Raw genomic sequence first — 22088 nt, 5'->3', positions numbered from 1 at the left:
ATTTTGTGTATTGCATTGCATATTGTACATGGGTGCCTAAAATGGCCTAGTCGCCAGGACCCATCTTGCATGTGAGTTTAAGTGTATTCCCCTAAGTTGCACTTAAGGGGGGGTGTTGGTGTAATTAAATATTCACTAATTACACTTACTTAAGCTTACTTAGGATAATGCATTGCATAGTAGTTTGTGATTGAGACACTTAGGAGTTTGCACTTCAATTAAACGCATGGTGTAGGAGAATTCCACTCTAGGTGGTCATAGTTGTTATCTCAATCATCGCACATACTTCATTGCATAATGGAAGATGATCTACATTTGGTGGACATGTGATTCCACCTTGTGTGGGTGATAACTTATCATGTCCTTATCATTGTCTCGTATCGCCTCTCCTATATAAGGAGGCCTATTATGTACATTTTAAATCAATCCATTGGATGTCAATCAAGTCCATTATCAATAATAACATTCTTACATCTTCATGCAATTGTCTTGCCAATCTCTTGTGGAAGTTATCTTGGTCTTTCATTTGATCCTGGGGGTGTTGTAGAGTCACCTAAATTTCTTAATAGTATATAATCATGGACTAAACAACTCTCAATATTGGTACTAGCAAAACAACTTGAAATAAATCCTCCATTTCTACTTTTGAAATGCTTAGAAGTTGTTATATATATTTTGGCGCTGAGGCTTAATGCAACTTTTTTCAAATATCAATCTTAACATACTTGGTGTTCCCTGCTTTCTGAACTATATATACCTGCATTGATGTTCACACCAAAAATTCTGTCTGGTTTTTTCAAGTTCCTACTAGGCGAGATACTGCACTAACAAAGAAGGCTTCCTTAGCTCCAGTTCCGAGAATACTAGATTTGATTTCTCTCAAACTATTGGAAAAGAGTTAAATTATTCAATCCGATGATTTGCAACAATTGCCAAGGCACTGATATGATTATAAAATTCAGTCTCATTCCCATACAGTAGTTGTGACTTTACGAAAGAACTTTATAAAGTCACTTTTTCAAATTATTTAATATTCGCTTAATAATGTTTTTTAAAAACATAATATTAAATAATTAAATTTTCTCGCTTACCAAAGATCATTGGGAGTGGGGGACATTACACTCCACCAAATTAGGAAAGTGTAAACATAGATGATAGAAGAGACAAGTCGGTTAGTAAAAGACACTTGTAGATTAATATGTTCACCCCAACAACCTCCGTAAGTCCAACTCAGAGAGAGGACAAAATAGTGGTAAGTTTTCAGATATGGGTCTTGACAACACCCTCCACACCCCCCAACCGAAAAAAAGATAGAACACATGAGAAGAACTAAGAAGACTCCCCAATAGCTGTCCCTGAAAAACAAGGAACATGAAGATGGACATGAAAATTTCCAATCGAAGAAGTATGAAGAAGTTGCAAACACGTACCATATAACAATGCTATGTAGCTGTAATGTCCCCATTTTTTGCCCAAGTTTCCAGAGAAGAAATGAATTAAATAATTAAATCAAGCTTTCTAAATTAACGTTTCGGCCAACTTTTATTTAATTAATTATGTTTATAAGTTGAATCTTTTATGAGCAAAAAAAATAATATTTAAAAGATGATTTTAATAATAAAAATTCTGGAAAGGAGGATTGTGTTAAACTCATTTCATCATCCTTGGTTATTCATTTTCGAGAAGCCCTCTTTGGGAGTCTGAGCTGTTGTTCAACTATCTAGCCTAGGATGAAAACCCTATGATAATGTTGGCTTTTTCTGAATGAAAACCGACTTGAGCCATCCTTGGTGGATTCATTCAGTATTCACAGCTGTGCAAAATTGATTCAAGTTTGGCAGGGTTGGAGCAAATTGATTTATCTTTTAGATTCACAGGTTTGTTAGCTTTTGTACATCAGGGTATAAATTTATGGAGTTTTCATACAAATATAAAAATTGAAGTGTCATGCGTACCATGAGAAAAGAGCAGAATTTATTACTGAAATGTGTGGAGTGAATTTATTCTAATAAAAAGAATCATATTTTTTGAGCAAGCGGGGATTTAACCCAGCTGTACCCTTTTGCATAGCCTAGGACATCAAGTAAAGGGGTATTTAATAGTATGAAGGCTTGAAAGCCTATTCACATGCCAGTGTAGCTTCCCTAGTTTCTCTCCAAGCAAGGCACAATTGCTTTCGGAAGGCAAGTTAGATTTGAAGGAATTTTGGGAGTTTAATAAGGTGTGAGTCCTTCATTTCTTTTGTGACCTTCTTTGAAGTTTTAAAAAACCATAAGAAAAGTTTACTTGGGAAACTTTGGAAGGAAATGCCAGTTTGGGAGTGAGGTGTGAGCCTTAGAGGGTAAAGTGCTTCAATATGGTAAAACATTTTTAGGCCCTCCTTGCTGGCCACTCCATCTTGGACTGATCTATAAGAAATTGGAACTTTCATTTTCTTAATCAGTATTATTTGCGTCCTAATGCAGCTGCAGTTAAAAATCAGAAATTATATTCATTCATCTGGAAAGTGAACTAGGTTAGAGGCTCAGAACATAGTTCATATCAGCTTGGGATAATATATGTATTTTCAAAGTAGAAATGTAATCATCAGCATACTCAATTATTAATGAAATTGTTCATTGATATGATATGATATGATAGATTTTAATGACGTCCATAAGGCTAAAGTAGCCTATGGGACCCACACGATCACCCCCCAAGTTAGGAGCGGAACTAATCTAGCTGCAGAGTTTTGGTTAACTTGTCTCTCCTTCGCTGAAGTTTGATAATCAGAGCCGCTGTTCTCTCTACTTGATCCTCCTCGAATAAGTAGTTCAAGTCCCTGTTCTGTAATATCTCAAGTATTTCACAAAATATTTAATGAATGTCAAGTATTTCACAAAATCTCAATGACTTGGTAAATTCTTGACTAGTATTTGTGAGTTCCTGTGATCATAAGTGGTAGTTGCAGTTGCTCTTCTTATTTAGCTTATAAATATTGAATGTTTAATGTCCCACAGTTTAATTAATGAAATGTCTGTCAAGAAAAAGTGTGAAAATTGGAAGTTTGTTTGAAAATTTCTGGGTAGGGTTCTTACAGAGGTATCAAAGCCTGCTTCATGCCAGCCTATTGGGGCTGTTGTAGATTTTTTTCAGTTACATGACAGTGAATGATGGTTTCAACAATTGTAAGTCAATGATCAACAGTTCGCATTTGTGTGAAAGGTTAGTTTTAGCAGTTGTCTATAAGACTTGTAGCTCCATAGCAGTCACAGTAGTCTGTTGCTCAACTTTCAGTAGCTAAAGGAAGATGAAGAGAAATCAACAATTGATGATATAACTTTTGCAATAATTCTAAAATATCAGAAGGATCTAACAACAGTGTTAGTGAAAGAATGCTTCATTGATATTATTTGATTGTTGGCAGGGAACAAGCAGCCAGAGAGATTTCCAGAAAACATGCTGCATCTTGCTGCATCAAGTCTGTGGGGCTAAGAAGTTGGAACATAGCATGAAGATTAGGGGTTAAAAGTATGGGTCATGTCCAATCACATAGGTACGAATACATTGTAGGGAGGATATAGGAATGATGCAATGATAAAGAGAGAGAATACAAAGAAAGGAACATAATAGAAGATACAATACGAATCCCACCACTCTGAAGAAGCTGCAAGAAAACTATCTTACTGATAACCACTACAGTGAACTAATGGTATAGTTGGTGTACAAGCCAATTTCATTGGAGAGAAGGATGGTTCTCAAGTTTTTTCTCATCTGTTGTGCATCCATGAAGTGGTGAATTATTTTGACATGTTGAAATTGAAATAAAGTCATCAGTTAAAAGTTAAAACCAGTTTATGAGACTGGGACTATTGCAGTTACATGTACGTTTAATCCAATAAGGATAAACTGAGTGGCATTGCGATCATTAAAAACCACTAATATAGTGACGGGTGATGTTTACTGTAAGTGCAGCTGCATGCATTATGCTTTTGGGTGGAAAAAATGAATGTGATGGGTGATAGTTTGGCCTTATCTTCTTTTTGTGATGCTGCTTTGATCAAGTTGTTTTGTAGAGTATGGATGCTCTATTCAACTATGCAACATGTTTTCTGAAAAATGCTCACCATGTGAAATACTTGGGCCATTTTTGTCTTTGGGTGATGTTAGTTTTATTCTGAAGGGGTTTGATAATCACAGAATTTTCTTCACCACGTCTTCTTAGATTTTTTGTTATGATAATGTAAATAATATGTTTTAAACAGTATTTCTTTGGAAATAATCAGATGTGATCTGCACTGCAGGTTGGACTTAAGCAATGGCGATATTATGATTATGGTCCCAAGCAGGTGCCTGCACTCATCTGTCTTTCAGGTGTTATAGGGACAGCTGATGTTTTCTACAAACAGATTATGTTTTTGGGGATGAAGGTAAATTGTAGATGGTCAGGTCCTTCTGGTTTTCGCTTTAGATATTTAAGTTTAATTGTAAGCTCATGTAAACATTAGAAGTGAATTGAATCATATATTATCTTTAATGGGTCAGCAATCTACAACTTGAAACTAATATCCCTTACTTTAAAGAAAGAAAAGAGAACACCTAAGATTGCTCTTCAAAGGCAAACAGGTCAATCTTTGGATGAAAAAATACTTCACTTGGCCCTGACTCGAAGAGACGAATCTTGCTTTCTGTATAGAGTGGGAAAAAGTACACCTGAAAAGAAGCTTAATAGTTTTCTTCCACAGAAAAGTCAGGGGGCCAGCTCAAGTGTTTGCCAAATATGTTTGCAGCTGCTTGTAATCATGAAAAAGAATTGATCTCAACCTGTAATCAGGTCTATAAAAGCCTAGCCGTGGTACATCTCCAAAAGATATGCTCATCCATTTCCTCTTTTCCAGATAGAATGCAGGAAGTGTCTGTAACGCCAATCCTGTACTCCCTTTCTATGATTGCCAAATCTTGATGAAGCATCGACCATCCCAAACTGTGTCATTGAACATGGTCTTTTGTCTTCCTAATAATGAGGAAATAAGAAAGAGATTAAGGATACTAGTATTCCTTTTTCACATTTTCCACTTTTGGATTAAGTCAGGATGTGAGAATCCCAAACAATCAATGTACTTTGGTGCACATTTTTTTTGCTGGTGTAACACAGATGTCAAGTTGTTTGGGAAATAGAACATTTTAGTTTGCAATACATGTTAATTTTTAAGTCAACACAAATGTTAACACGCTCTTGAAATTTTACAAAATTGTCTGTTGCACAATTTCAAAAGATACATTCTGCATTGAATTTTATTATACTGAGACCATAGGAGCATTCCACTTATAGTGCATTGACATTGAAAACTGAAAGTGTGAATGGAATTCAAACACTCAGATGTAAAATGGGAAAACACCAGAAAAATCCTATGAAATCAAAAACACTAAAATATCTGTTTAGGTGCAGGTAAAAAGGTGTTATTATTTAATGCCGAAAGTCACAGTTTGCATATTTAGACTTGAATTGGATTCAGCAAACCAAATAGAAAGTTCTGTCTAAGAAAAACCTCAGCGAAACTATTCAGCTTTAAAAAATTACTTTAATCATTTGTTTTTAGAAGCATATTGTATTACACAAAGTAATTGGTAAAATATTTGATGTATCAACAAACGATCGAAGAGATCATTATAAAGAATTTTGAAATGTACAAAATAGATAGTTTCTAATAAGAAAATAAAGAAAATAGTAGAAATGATCTTATCTACAAAGTATTAAATATATTACATAATTGACCATTACAGTAATAGTAATATTCTAATACCCTCCCTTAATAATCAATCTGTCCACAAAACCAAGCTGTCCCCTGAATTGAACAAGCTTATCTGGACCAAGAGGCTTGGTTAGAATGTTTGCAGTGTGATCCGCTGCTGGGACATACTGCAAGTGAACAGTCCCGTCTTCAACCAACTGCTGAATGTAATGATGTTGAACATCCACATGCTTGGTTTTTTCATTGAAGACCAGGTCCTTGGTAAGTTTGAGCACTCCTGATTATCAGAGAGCAAGGGACTCAGGCCCACTTGAGACAAATGCATATCCAGGAGCATCCGATGAAGCCAAATTGTCTCACAAGCTGCCTTAACAGCTCTGTGATACTCTCCAGATCCCAAATTGGACACATCCAAAAGTTGATTTCTTATCTCGAACCTGCCCAATCTGAATCTTTGAATTTAGTGAGTGTGGAACCATGACTCCCAGTGTAAAGAAGTCCATCAGAAGTCCCCTTCACATAATGCAACACACACTTCGCTGCTACCCAGTGATCAACCTTGGGGGCTGTCATGAAGCATGAAAGCTCATTGCAAAACTGAGATCAATTCTAGTGGCAGTGAGGTAGATGGGACCACCCACTAGTTGCAAGGAAGGGGTTTCATCAATAGGAGGAGAATTGGACTTGGCTGACAACTTCAGCCATTTCTCCACAAGTGTGGAAGAAGGTTTACAATCCCGCATATGAAACCTGTCAAGCAAGTCCCTGGTATACTTAGACTGAGAAATAGAGATGCTAACATCAGTCAGCCAAAACTCAACACCTAAACAATAATGGAGAAACCGTAAATCTATCATATCAAAATCCTTGCACATATCTCGATTGATTTCTGCAATTAAATGTATTGTACTTCTAGTAATGATCAAGGCATCCACATAGACAACAAGAAAGAGAATAGCATCACTAGAGCGTTTGATATACAAATTACTGTTAAAAGGGCAATGCTTAAAACCATGAGCAACCAAGCACTAATCAATTTTGATGTACTATGCTTCAAGGGCTTGTTTGAGTTCATAGAGTGCTTTTTGGTGCCTACACACTAGGTGTTCTTTGCTGGCAACCTTGAAACCACGAGGCTGTGACATGTAGACTTCTTCCTCCAGCTCACAATTGAGGAAGGCACTCTTAACATCCATCCGACGAACTTTCCATCCAAATTGAGTTGCAATGACAAGAAGACGAATTGTACTCATCTTGGTAGTAGGAGAAAAAGTCTCCTCATACTCAATGCTCTCCCGTTGTGTGAACCTTCAAGCAACTGATCTGGCCTTATCTAAGGTACCATCTACGTGATACTTGATCTTATAGACCCATTTGCAGCTAATGGGTTTCTTCCCTAGAGGAAGATCAAAGAGAATCCATGTGTGATTCCTTAGAAGACTCAGGCACTCCGCATTTATAGCCCATTCCCACTCTGGAATCCCTTTGGCCTTTTTAAATATATGAGGCTCATAAATAGTAAATACTGTTAAGGTTGGTCACAAGAGCAAAGTTAAATGTACCTAATTGCTTGCCCTTATTTCTGGAAGATCTACCCTCAATGAGCTCATTGGCACAAAATCACTGATAGTCTTAGCTCACCATTTAGAAAGAAGAGTAGATGTGCCGACATCAGGAGGAATAACTGGAATTGGAAGAACTGGAGAAGGAACAAGATCTGCAACAAGTGGAAGATGAGCATTATCGGGAGAAAAGTCAAGTAGTGCATCATCAAATTCAAATTTTGGATCATCCCTCCCATTAGGTCAACCTAACGGAAGACAGCCACCCAAATTAGAGGCCTTCAAAGGCTGATCCTCATAATTCTACTCAAATGAGGAAGAGAGAAATGGTCCTTGTTCTTCATCAAAGACAACATCACGACTAAAGATAAAATGATCAATGTCTACATCAATCAGCCAGTAAACCTTATGGTTGTTAGTGTAGCATGTAAACATAAGCTTTTGACTCTTGGAATCCAACTTGGAGAGCTAAGTATTTGGAATCCAAACATATGCTAAAGAGCAAAAAAATTTCAGATGGTTGATCCTAGGTTTGGGACCAATCCAAGCTTCCCTAGGAGTCCTTCCCTTAACAACATTTGTAGGAGACCTATTAAGGAGGTAGACTGCAGTAAAGATTGCTTTTGCTCAATATTTCTTAGGAACATTTTTGTGTTCCATCATAGACGTGGACATTTTTATATTGGTGTAGTTGCGACGCTCTACGATGCCATTTTTTTGAGAGGTGTATGGTGTGGTTAGTTGACATTTTATGCCATGTGTATCATAAAAAGTGGAGAAAGTAGTAGAACAAAACTCCCCCTCATCATTAGACCTTAAGAGATATAATAGAACGACCAAACTCTTTTTCTACTGAGGCCTTAAACTTCTGAAATACATTAAACACCTCTGGTTTCTGTTTAAGAAAGCAAACCCATATTTTTCTACTAAAATCATCAACAAGAAGTAAGAAATACCTGCACCTAGTTACAGAAAGAGTATTCATCGGACCACATACATCATCATGGACCAATTGTAGTACCTTAGAGGCTCGCTACGGGTCGCCATCCTTGAATGACGTCCTGTGCTGCTTTCCACTTGACAAGCTCCACAAACTCGCTGATTTTGAGTTTGAATTTCATGCAAGTACTAAATCATCCTAAAGAAGTTGAGCATGGTAATGCATGTTTGGGTGACCATATCACTGATGCTAGAGACTACTGATAGAGGAAGACTTTTTTGCAAAGGCATGTGCAAGAGAATCACTAGTATCCACAAGTCTATATAGACCATGATTCTCAATACCAACAACAACAGTAGTGCATGTTACATGATCAACAATCGAGCACTTGTGTGCACTGAATATCACATCAAGTTGAGAAGAATGCGACATGATCTCATTGAGAGTAAGTTGAGGAAAATGAGATTCTTTCCACCAAACTGTATCTGTATGTTGCTCTTGCCGACAATAGTATACTCTTCACCTCCAAAATAACTTTATCAGCAAAGGGAGAATAATCTGTAAACTAATCATGCTTGTGAGTGTAATGTTGAGAAGCACCGAAATCTATATACCAAGCAAAATATTTCACATGGTCTGTAGGTGTTTTAGCCATGAAGGAATAAAGGGCACTCTTTCTGCTCTATGTGCTCAACAGTATTGGCTTTAGGTTAAGACCTTCCTTGCTTCTACTATTTAGAAGGCAACCGGTTGCGACAATATTAGAGCAAATGGCGATACTTGTGACAGTAATTACACTCCACCTTCTTTAAACCATTCTGTGATTGATTTGAGCTCTTTTGCTAAGATGGCTTAGAGTGTTGAGATTTTCCTTTACCCCCGTGAAAGGATTTGGTTGAAAAGGCATGCTTTGAGGAGGACGAGGTGGCATTGTTACCAAACTATTGTTTCCAATGATCCTATTGTAGAAGTTGGGTGCATAACTCTAGAAATTTCAATCAACATTAGTAGAAGTAATGTTGAGAGTCTCTATAAAGTGCTCATAAGATTTGGTAGACTCTTCAAGGTGATGACGACCTTATCTTCTTCCTTTATTTTCCAACCAATAGCTTCGAGCTGATCCTAAATGTCTTTAATATTCATGAGATGCTCCTGCAAGGACATGCGTTCATCCCTCATGATGGGAAATCATTGGTTCTTTAGAAAGAATAGTCGGCTTTTGTTAGATGTTTCATGCAACTCCTTTAGTTACTAGATGTTTGCTGCAGACTTGCCAAAAGGGATCTGAGGCAACTGATCATCTAAGGCAAAGAGCTTGAGAAGCATGATAACTTCTCAATTCTGATTATTGAACTTGTCCATATTTGCTTGGATTGTGGTAGGACAAGTCTTTGTGCCCAAAACAATCGTTTCAAGGCAACAATATTCAAAGATTGTCAGCATGCACGACTTTTAGGTGTTATAATTGTTTTCATTGAATCTTTGATTGCCATCCAACATTAAGTTGGGGATAATTATGCCATCTTGCACAGAAAACAAAAACTATAGATGAGGCAATAACATGGATTCAAAAATGCGAACCCCAATGTAGAAGCAGATGCAAATGCAGGTATGGACTTTAGAAATATGATGAAGTATGGTTGGCATGGATTTCAAGAAAATTTTCTGCTAACCCAAAAAATCTGACGAAGACCAACATGAGATCTTAGATGACCAAGAAAGAATCTGAAATAAAAATAGGTAGAGATTTTGAGGCATGAAAATTGAGGTGCTCAAAAAATTCTGATGATGACCTAGTTGAAATCTCAAAAAACCCTTGAGGAAAATTCAATCAATAAAATTTTTCGACTTGAACTAAAGGGTCAAAACCCTAGTCGAAAATGCAGAAACCCTAGGCAGTCATGGATAAACCTAAATTTGGTGTAGCAAAAAATCAAGTCACCAGCAGCAAAAAACGACTAGAATGATGGTCAAAAAACACCAAAAAAGGTCGCACAATGCGACAATGGCCATCGTCGACCCTAGATGCACCAAATAAAGAGACCATCTATAGAAAAATAGGCTGAGGATTTGAAAAATTATTTTTGTTTGCAGCAAAAATGGCCCAGAAACAGGTTTGATAAAGCCACATTTTTTTTTTCCGACCAGCAAGCAAAATTGGCTCACATTTTTGTAGTTGCAGCAAAAGAAAAATGACATTCAGAAAAAAAAAAAATAGCACCAAAAAACACCCAAAAACGTTGCTTGGGATTTTGCAGCAAAAACAACCCAAAAGACGTGTAAACCTTAGTTGGGATTTTAAACTAAGACTCAAGATCTCAAAAAAATTTCAATTTTATTTAGAACTGATAATTTTTTAAGAAATTAGTTTTGTTCTTCAAAAAACTACCTTTGCTCTGATACCATTTTACGCAAAGTTATTGGTAAAATATTTAATGTATTGCAAATGATCGAAGAGATCATTATAAAGAATTTACAAATGTACAAAAGAAAGTTTCTAATAAGAAACTTAAGAAGATTGTAGAAACGGTCTTATCTACAAAGAATTAAATATATTACATAATTGACCATTAAATAGTAATAATATTCTAATATATTGTTTGTTTTTTTCTCTAAAAATATTTGAATCTAAATTTAGACCCTAATATAACCACTATATAAAATATAATATTATTTTAACACCCTTCCTTACTGGTCATTGTACTACCCTATAGAAGACTATATGTGTCTTGTGGTTACAGATCCTCTAAAACATTCTACTGTTATTGAGACCCTCCCTGGATCTATAGAATGTCAATGACCAAGAGAAGCCAAAGAAAAAACAGAGAAGGCTGTTCCCTTCTTCAAAATGGTCTACATCAAGAGAGTAGAGCTGGCTAGTAACCCTCCCAGAATATGCAAAATTGCTAACCAAAAATTATCACAAAAGCATTCAACCTTGGTTTGGGTAACTGAACTACCCTTCCTTGGAAACAAAGATACACATTGAGAACAACTGTCATGATTTTGAGGAAAAATCAACAAACCCGCGAACTATTGCAGATGAGAAGGATGCCCCAAAATGGACTGCAAGATGCCATGCTTTGAAGATTACAAAGCATCAATTTTTCAGAAAAAGGGTAAAAACCTTGAAACATAAGTCCCTGAAATAACATCTCACACAATTTTTGCATATTACAGAAATTAGAAACAATTATTTGGGTTAGAAAATCGACCAAAACCAGACAAGATTATTGAGGTGAAAAATAGATCAAAACCAAATAGATAGGTGGCACAAAATCTTAGACACAGATTAGCATACAAAATATCATTTTAAGGAAAAACAGTAAAACTCAACAAAAACTAGAGAGCCCTCCCGAACTATGGAAACTTTGACCAGGTCAAAAAGGAGAAAACTCTTAATTTATTAGGAAAAAATGATAAACTCTAGATAATTTTTTAAGAAGAAAAAATTATAAATAGCCCCAAAATATTTTTGTTTTGGGAAAAAATTGTGAACCCCAGAAAATCTACAACTTGAAATCCAATTTTAGGATTTAGGGATTTAAGCCAAAAAAAACTACCGCAAGATCTGAGATGATATTTTTCAGAAAAAAATATTAAAATCCACATAATATTTTTTTTTGGAAAAAAATATTAAAATCCTAAAGAATTTTTTTTGAAGGGAAAAATTATGAAAACCCACTAGATAATTTTTGAGGAAACAAATTGTTATAACTCATTGGACAATTTTTGAGGAAAAAAGAATGTTAGTAAAACCCAATAGATAATTTTGAGGAAAAATTGTTAAAACCTAATAGATAGTTTTTGAGTAAAAAATATTAAAACCCTCCTTCCCATAAGGAGTGTAATGACCACCAAGTAAGTTTAACTAGTTATGCATAAATGAACCTATGTTTAATATACGTGAATTGAATTATAATTACTTAAATCATGCTGTAAAGATAACAGCTATAGGTGAATTCGTAATAAGCTATATATGTGAATTGAGAAGACCATGCTATCTTGGTTATTATCACCATTTATGAGAATGCTGAGATGCAATAGGTTGCTTAGACAAGAAGCTCAATGGTCTCCCTCAAGATTTTTATAGATCGAAGCCCTTAAGCCTTTCTTAGACATGTCCGCAAGGTGCTTGAGGTTGTTGATCTTTATCCTGTCTTCAGAATGACTGATTGGTTGGATTTGCATAGATTTCTCCCTTATTTCATTTCTGCTTTTCTTCTCAGACTTCAAAATAACTAGTCTTGGGCATGTATTTTTAATTAAGAATAGTGCTCTAATATTTCCTAAATTTACTATCAAAATAGACAAACTGTTCATACCAGTCACAAAGATGCATAAAGCTCTGACTTATGGCCTAAAGGTATTCCCTACTTGCTCAACGATATTGGCTGTGTAAGGATTTGATTGTATTTAATATACAGTTGTAGACAATATGTAATTAATTTCTTTTCTTATATTTCTTCCATGATCCCAGTTGAATGATAGAACTGCCTTATATGTCCTTATTCGTGAATGAAGGGTTGTAATTATTGAGATTTGTCTGTTCTTAAAGTCACATCCTTTTTATTTTAATAACCACTGCTGTTAGCAATTATTGATTATTGCTTGTCTAAAATATTTATTATATAAATAAGTAATAACATACTAATTAGATATTTATTAATAATGTATAATCATCAAGATAATTGTAAATATTTGTTAATCCTGGTTGTTGTTCTTGTTTATGAGAATGCTGAGATACAATAGGTTGCTTAGACCCCAAAATCAATTGTCTCCCTCAATGTTTTTATAGATTCAAGCCCTTCAGCCTTTCTTGGACATGTCCGCAAGGCGCTCGGGGTATCCTGTCTTCGGCTTGACTTGGTTGGATTTACATAGGCTTCTCCCTTATTGCATATCTGCTCATCTTCTCAGACTTGGAAATAATAAGTAGTTTTGAGGATGTATGTTTTATTAAGAGTAGTGCTTTGGTATTTCTTAAATTTATTATTAAAATAGACAAAATGTTCATACTAGTCACAGAAATGCATATAGCTCTGACTTATGGTCTAAAGGTCTTCCTTACTTGCTCAATGACATTAGCTGTGTAAGGATCTGACTGTATTGTTATACAGTTGCAGATGATATGTAATTAATTTCTTTTCTTATATTTCTTCCATGATCCCAATTGAATGATGGAACTGCCTTATATATCCTTTATCTGAGTGAAGGGTTGTAATTATTGAGATTTGTTTGTTCTTAGTGTCACATCCTTTTGATTTTAATAACCACTGCCATTAGTGATCATTAATTATTGCTTGTCTATAATATTTATTCGATACTTAATTTTATTTTAATTTAATATTTACTTCTGGAAGGGGATATTACAAGGAAGTCATACACGGACTACTCAAGCTCTGATACCATGAAATTGTTAAAAACAAGAGTGTCTACATGATTGCATTAAACTAAGGAGGCAAAGTCTCCTTATAAAAAATTACAAGGTATAAGTCGCCAAAAATAGCAACACTAAAAATAGCAGACTAAAGCTCTAAAAATATCTAAATCTAAATATAGAACCTAAGATGACCATTATAGTAAATATAATATTATTTTGATATGGATAAGCTAGCTAAGACATCCCTTCCCTGAAGATTAGGGCATTGGAATATAGGTCAATTGCCAAAATCAAAGGTTGACCAACTTTGTAATACCAAAAGTCGCTTCAGGGGCTTTTTTATTAATCATGTAAATTTTTTCTATTGTTTGTGTTGTTGCTGGTGTGATTTGGATGCTTTTAGAATGTTTATTTGCCACTAAGGATAATTATATACCCTTAATATGCTTCCAAAATAACCTAGCCATCATTTAAGTGAGTTAAAAACACATCAAATGCACTTCAGCAGCGAGCTTACTGAAGCCATAACTTTCTCATATAAATTTGATATGTGATATTATTTTGAAATTGTTTATTTGTTTGAGAGGAACATGACTGTGCGGAAGTATTCAACCATTGACTAGATTTCACATTTTTTTTTGACTCTGCAACAGGAGTGTACAATTTACACTTCTATTTTATTGAATCAGACTCATTGACTCATATGTCATGAGTAATGGCTCATATGAAGTTGTCTCTAACAAGAATGAATAGCCCACTTAGCACTCATTTTGTCTAGGTGCTTCTCACATGGGTGAAGGATCCACTTAATTTGCGGCCCCATTTTCAAGGCTTGATCTTGGATTTGTCTGAACCACTACTTGTGAAATATGGATTGACGAGTTCTCAAAAAATACACAATTGAATTTTGATATAAATAATATAATTTTGACATGCTAGGAAATTATCTACTACATACTTATTATGTCAATGAATTTGTCAAATGGTCCAACATAACTTAAGACCCATTTATTCGGGTATTGGATTGATAATATAAACAATTTGAATTGTTGATGCTATAATTATTTGTGCTGGCACATACTGTAACTATTTATTTTCTCATCCTGATGATGAATCAGAGAGTGTGATCCGAAAGGTTGATGCTAAAAAAAAATTACACAATTGAATCCGGAAGCAAAGTTACATCCTTTTCAAATGCATTGTGGAAACTTGATAATATTATTTAGTTTCTGTAATTTTTTTTTGTTTCAATTAAAATTTTAAATAGTTTTTTTTGAACATTATGATCTTATTCATATCTAAATCACTTTTTTTTATAATGAGAATAGGGTTATCGAGTGATTGCTGCTGATGCACCACCTGTTTGGAGTCATCAAGAATGGGTTAATACATTTGAAAAGTTCCTGGATGCTATTGATATTCATCATGTAAGCAATATAAAATGTTCAATTTTTTACATCTTAATTTATTAACATGCAATTTCCAAGTTTCTGTTGAATAAATTGGTATTCTCTTTAATGGCCTAACAAAATGACAATGTCAGCATCTATTATTGAAGTATATTGAACTCAAACTATAGCAGGAGTCACATGTCCATGTTTCAAATTGATATTCTCTTTGCCTGGTATCTCTCCTTATTAAGTTTTAACAAATATAGTTAGCTATGTATCTAGTAGCTATGCTAATGCATATCCTATTCCGTGACTTTTCTTTGGGCATACTCAGGAACAAAGTTTAAACCATCAAAATTTTATATGCCAGGTGGAGTTGGTATTAAGGATGTTAATTGGTTGGAATATTGCTGTCTTTTGGTCAATTAAATGGTTGTTCTTAGAGATTAAGATCAAATATATTTTAATCCCTAGTATTCAAAAGCCAAAACTGGTCAATAATCTAGTCTTCTTTTTCAAAACTACCTAATATTACAAATATATGTATGGCATAAATTGTACTACAATCCTAAATTGAAATAGCTGCAGACATCATGAGATAGCAACGTCAATATGAAGACATTTTATCATTCCGCTCATGATATTATTGAGGTTCTTTCACTGGAATTTATAAATAATTATAATAGTTCTTCTTAGCAATTTGTTTGACTTAGCAGAATTTTATGGGGTTAGTTCTAATCAAGTTTTAAATTTTGACAGGTCCATCTGTATGGGACAGAACTTGGAGGGTTTCTAGCTCAAATATTTGCACATTATCGTCCAAGACGAGTTAAATCATTGGTGCTTTCCAATACATTTCTCAACACTCAGTATTTTGCAGATAAAACACCTTGGTCTTCATTGTGAGTTTCTCTATCTTGAGTATAATTAAGAATAGCTTATGAAATTATACAATTAATGTTCTAAACTAAGTTTCTGGTTAAGGTTTGGGTTCCAAAAACTGATTCACTGTTATGGAAATTTTTTGAATGGGGTTTGGGTTCGTTAGTACAAAAACATGTAAATTTATATCGATATCTATATCTATGCAGCCTGGAAGTATGAATTAATATTAGAATGCCACATAGCATCATAAAAACAACAAAAACACTATAAACTTGTAATCATAGCATCATATCAACATCAAAATATTAAAATAATAATATTGAGTTATTGTATCATTGTGTTGACTTACAATTTCAACAATTCAAACTTTATAGTAAGTTCAATCATCTAATGGATTGTCTTCTTCTTCTTCTTCATCATCAAAGGCATTAGTTGATTTATAAACAGTGCCAATGCCAATGCCAATTGTTTACCGTACGGGGTAAATAGATTAATGCACACAGACAATAGATAAGAATAGTAGAACTCTTTGTATTATTCGCATATGCCAGAGACATTACATTATGCTTGATAAGATGATTTACAATGATCCCAGATGGGGTATAGATACTTTCGGCCGAACCTTCCCGAAGGGTTCCATTGGCTACATAACAATACTAATCTACCCGTCGGCTACAAAATCTTTACTGACGATATGAACCCGTCGGCTACACAGTTTCTACCAACGACATCATCTCCCCCAAAAGAAAAGTCGTCTCTTGACGACTAACAAAATAGGAGACAACAACAGACGACAAGAACAAAAAATACTAGCGAGGAGGTTGTGCCCCTGAAGAGTGCTGCTGCTGGTGCAATTCATACACTTGATCTGTCCGGATGCTCAAATCCTTCTGAATTCGTGTATTAACCTCTACGACTTCCTTCAGAAGAAGCGTTGCATCCATAGCTTGGGTCTTTGCTAACTGCAATTCTTGCTTAGCCGCTTGCTTATCCTGCAAAAGTGTTGCACGCTCCGCTGCCCACGCTGCTTGCTAGCTGGCCAAATCCGCATTTTCCTTTTCTCTAACCTCCCTCTTTGCTGCCAGAGACCTCTCAGTTGTGACCTTGTCTGCTTCCCTATCTGCCTCCGCACGCCTGCGAGCATAATAGACTTCTTTGTACAATCCTACTATCTTGTGCGCTAGCTTCTCCATCGGGGTGGTGCATGACGCCAACTCAGGCTCGATGGCCCAATCCGCAAACATCTCCGATGTCTCGACTGCTGGCCAACCCTTGTCCTCAAAGCATGAATGGAATTGCTCCGGACAAACCCCCTTGATATAAGCCCAAACCAAATGCAACTCTTTTCGCCGAGTCAAAGCTTGCAAAGCAATGGTGTGTCCCTTCTTCAGTGTAACTCGCATGGCTCTGAGGTAGTCTCTGCATCTGTCCTCATCTGACCCATAATCCTCCTTCGCCACATCGTCCATGGTCCACTCCCCATCACTACTCGTCTTTGCCACTGCTGTGGTTACCATGTCCAAATCTGGTGCCGCCTCCTTCTTGGGTGCACCCTCGGACTGTGGAATTGCCACCTGTTGTGGCTTTGATACGATTGTTGGTCCTAGAGGGACTCCTCCATGACTTGAGGACTAAATGGACGGTCCGACCTCTGCAGGAATGAGTCGGAACTGCTGTTGCAGAAATGTGCTCGCTCTATCCATCACCTCCATTCTCTTGGGCTGCTCCGACTGTGTTGGCTGTGCTGATTGTGCCTCCGTCAACAAGGAAGATGAAATAGTGACCATCGCATCTGAACCAATCACATCCAAATGAACTTGGGGTTCAGGCTCTGGCGCTAGCAACTCTATCAACTCTAGCTCTACTAGTGCAACAGGGTCTGGCGTACAATCCTGGGAAAGCATGCCCTTGGGTGAAACATCTGCCGTGACCGTTGCAAAAGCAACCTCTGTAGTGGCCGTCGGTGCAACAACCTCTGTCGTCCGTGGGACACCCTCTGCCATTGTTGGTGGAACATCTGCTACTGTCTGTGGTACATCTGCCACCATCGGTGGGGTCATAACGATCGGTGCATGACGCTGACCAAATGGAGGAATGTGTGAAGTGGTGGTGGACAAGTGCGCCGAAGTTGGCAATTGCGGCGGGGTGAAAAATGTGGGCTCGCTAACTGCTGGTTCACTGCCAACTTCCGCAGAAGTACTATCTTCCTCGTACTCAGCCCCACTGCTCTCTGAAGTGTCCTCCCGTCTGCTGTTTGTGTCCTTGTAAGCCTCCAATCCCTGGAATACCTTCTTTTGCCCCACTGCTGTTCCACCTGTGTCCAAATGTCTCCAATAGAATATTGGAGGCTCTCTTGAGACCAACTTTCCCTACAGAGGAGCCTCAAAATCATCCATTGGTATCTGATTAACAGCTGCCTCCAGAAACAAGCCAATGGCATGGTGCGGCATAAAGAATTTGCGGTGCTGGAGTGTCATGAACTCCTCCATCTTGTCAGCGAGGACTATAGCCCAATTGTACACTGTGCTGTTCATGATGCCATTCATGAATATGATCTGTGACAATGCTATATCCGAAACCCGACTTGCCCCTGTCAACCTGCTTTTGATGACATCCATGATGCATCTCCAGTGGCCCTCTCGAATAAGATCTTGCCGAAACCCTCTGCATTTAGAACCCTTTACCACTGACTCCATCTCTTTTGGCGTAAGATCACGACCTACTAATCTTATCCAATATTCTTTCTGTTCCTGAGACAGCTTGTGGTTCTTGATTTCCACCTTCCGACCCCCTGGGCCAGGGATGCCGAAAACCCTAGTGAAATCCTTTGGTTTAAAAGAAACTATCATGCGGTGCTTTTTGTACAAAAATTTGCTGGTTCTGCTGTGCCTATTGTATGATTTGATCATGGTGCACAAAACTAATTCAAATAATCGAATGGAAAACACTGGAAGCTGTATGGCCCAATGTACCTGTGCTCGCACCAGAATTTGCTTAATTACTTCTGTGTCCGGGGTTTCTTGCCAGCACTTCCGGCACTCGTTGCCATTGAGTCCCTCAAATTGAATAATAAGATGTGTGAGTTTGGCCCTTACTTTTTGTTTTTTTACTGCTAGAAGCGGATGGCCCTGCAACTCGAATTCTAGAAGCTAAAACTGTGGCATTCTTCTCCATACTTGTCTTTAGTTGGTTCTTCCACTGCTTCCATTTCCTTGCGGATTCCATAATAGTGGTTTCTTTGTTACCTTTATAATGCAGGGTTCCTCCTTCTGTCGCTTTTTTTTTTCTTTTTCTCCCACGGTGCAGGAAGGAAGTCCGCACGATGCCTACAGTTGTGAATATGTAAAATAGCTCCTGCTCTAATTGAAACGCCGTCCGTGGAAGGTTAGAACGAAAGCCGTGGGATAGGAAAAAGGTCTCACAAGAACAGGGACTCCAAACAACCATCGATCCAAGAACTGCACGCTAGGGGTAATTTGTACTGGGTAAAAATCTGCATGGTGGACCAAATCATCTAATTCCCAAAGGTTATCAGGATCATACATTCAAGGGTCCTGGCGGCATGGAATCTAAATTCAACGGATAATGCTGGGTCCCGAAAATATAGATCATGCAAGAAATTTTCAGCAGCAGAGAGTGGATAGCTCTTTTCCAAGAGGTGACATAAATCCCTTTCCCAACAATTTTGGTAATAGACGCAATCAATATGCGGGAGCTGAGAGGGAGATATAATAACCACTAGCCTTCTCAGCGAGCATATAATGGAAGAAGACCACACAAAATAGCGCCTGCGGGAGAGAAAGATCAGGCTGTGGGGAACAAAAGACAAGCAACGGTGTTGAAAAAGACTGGGCGCGGAGGATGTAATGCCCATGGGAGAAAAAAAAATGCCACTGTGGAAGAAAAAGACAGGTGCCCGCGGAAGGAAAGGGGCTATGCCACGGGGAAATAGAAAGGATGCGCGGAAGAATGTCCGTGGACTTGGAGAAAGTAAAACCGCGGGAGAGAAGTTTAATCTGTAGGGGAAATGGAGGCAACCCATGGGACTTAAAAGACTCCGCCACGGGCTTCAAACCCACCCGCGGAGAGATGTTTGCGAACCCATCCATGGGGATGGGTGTCCATGGGACACCTTTGTTCTACCTTTTTTTTTTTCCTTCTTTTTTCTCAACAAACTCAATTCTGCCTCCAGACTTAGTCATTCTTTGACGACGAGGAAGTTGTTCGGACTTCATCATTCTGTGATGATGAGGGAGTCTTCCTAGCATGGTACATCTTTAGCTTCGAACCATTGACTGCTTGAGGTACTTCTTGTTCGTCTAAAGTCCACAATTTTATTGCTCCATTGTCACCTACCTCCTGGATCTGGTATGGCCCTACCCATCTGACCTTAAACTTTCCTGGTTTGATTTCATTTCGTCCGTCATACTTCAACACCAACTGCCCTGATTGAAACCTATTTAGTTTCAGGTGTTTATCATGCCACGCTTTGCGTCTGTTTTGAGTTACCGCTTCTCTTCGAGCTTATACAGATTATGTAACCATTCCCTCAGGCTTTCCATGTTGCCTAACTTGTTTTCCATCGTGATCCTCAAGCTCGGTATCATGAATTCTGTTGGTCCGACTGCCTCCTGTCTGAACATCAGCTAGAACGGTGTGTGCCCCGTTGTCACCTTGTATGCCGTGCGGTATGCCCAAAGGGCAAAGGGCAGTTTTTCCTCCCAGTCTTCACCTTCAACCGCACATGACTTGTAGATAATTGATGCCAGAATTTTGTTTGTGGTCTTAGCCTGTCCGTTTGCTCTTGGGTAGTACGGGCTTGATAATAAATGATAGATCTTGAATTCAGTGGTGAGCAGTTAGATAACATGGTTAACGAAGTATCCACCCCTATCACTTGTTAACTGCAAATGAATCCGGTACCTGGTAATGATTTGCTCATAAATGAATCTTGCTGTGCTGACGACCGAGTTATCCGATAGTGCGTGTGCCTCTACCCACTTGGTTAGGTACTCCGTTGCGACAACAATGTATCGGCACCATCTAGTTTTGCTCACCTTCAGGGGTCCGATGAAATCCAATCCCCATCTTTCGAAGAGTTCTTGTGTGTGGGAGGGGTTAAGCGGCATGAAGTCTCTATTTAGTGGCTTCCCAACCCGTTGGCAAATGTCACACCCGACGACCCATTCCCGCATGTCATTGTACACTATTGGCTACCACAGTCCTGCTAGCAATATCTTCCGTGCTGTGGTATCAGGTCCCATGTGCCCTCCTGCTGGACCCTCATGTGTTTCCCTTAACACCCGTGGTATTTCTTTCTCTAACACACATTGTTGCAGGATGTGATCAGGCCCCATCTTGTAGAGTAATCCGTTTATCAATTGGAATGTACGGCTCCTGATTACCAATTTCCGCCTTTCATTTGGTGGCATCTCACTTCGGAACTAACCTGTCGAAAGGTATTTGCCAATGCTCGTGTACTATTTTGGCAGTACTGCAATTTGAAACAATTGTGCATTAGGAAAATCGTCGTTCACTCGATCCGCCGGTTCACCTTTTTTGATTCACGATAGATGGTCTGCGCTAACATGTTTCTTCCCAAGTCGTACAATGATTTTGAAGGTGAACTCCTGCAATAGAAGAGAATCAACCATCGGTTGATTCTTCATTGGATGATAGGTTTATTGACCAGGTACAACAGAGCTTGATGGTTGACATAGAACATGAATGGTGTCGCTAGCTAGTAATGACGGAACTTCTGTACGGTGTAGACCATTCCCAATGCTTCTTGTTCTATTATGTTGTAGTTCTGTTCTGCTTTTGATAACAGTCGGTTGGCAAAGTATATCGGGTGATCCAACCCGTGGCTACCTGTCTGTGCCAAGGTTGCTCCGATCGCATAGTTGGATGCGTCGACGTGAACATGGAATTCCTTGTTCCAATTCGGGTATGCCAAGATGGTTGCCGTAGCCAATCGTACCTTCAACCCTTCAAATGCCTCATCCTGTTCTTTCTCCCATGTGAACGATTCTCCTTTGCATGTTTAACCTGTCCAGCGGGTATGATACTTTGGCAAATTTTTTGATGAACCTTCTGTAATAGCCTATGTGTCCCAAGAAAGACTTTACCTCCGTTACATTGGTGGATGGCTGCATTTCCAATATGATTCTGACTTTGTCTGGATCTGTCTTCAAT

The 22088-nt window shown here is 37.8% G+C and overlaps 1 protein-coding gene across 4 annotated transcripts in view; it reads left to right on the top strand.

The window, feature by feature from the left end:
• Positions 1-22088, top strand: part of LOC149541624 (uncharacterized) — a 156961-nt gene that overhangs the window by 17429 nt on the left and 117444 nt on the right. For 2 of the 4 annotated variants that reach the window (XM_089796807.1, XM_089796805.1), the window contains exons 2-3: positions 4284-4409; positions 15768-15910. In XM_089796807.1, the coding sequence (XP_089652933.1) occupies positions 4284-4409; positions 15768-15910 (269 nt within the window). Of the gene's footprint in view, positions 1-4283; positions 4410-14945; positions 15045-15767; positions 15911-22088 lie in introns of all 4 variants that reach the window. The other 2 variants (XM_089796804.1, XM_089796806.1) reach the window with 2 other exon arrangements.

Source organism: Cupressus sempervirens, chromosome 8, assembly GCF_028749045.1.
Source record: "Cupressus sempervirens isolate cs-2001-9-10 chromosome 8, ASM2874904v1, whole genome shotgun sequence".
In the NCBI taxonomy this organism is placed as follows: domain Eukaryota; kingdom Viridiplantae; phylum Streptophyta; class Pinopsida; order Cupressales; family Cupressaceae; genus Cupressus; species Cupressus sempervirens.
The sequence above is the reverse complement of the archived record's forward strand: the minus strand, read 5'-3'. Positions and strand labels throughout refer to the sequence as shown.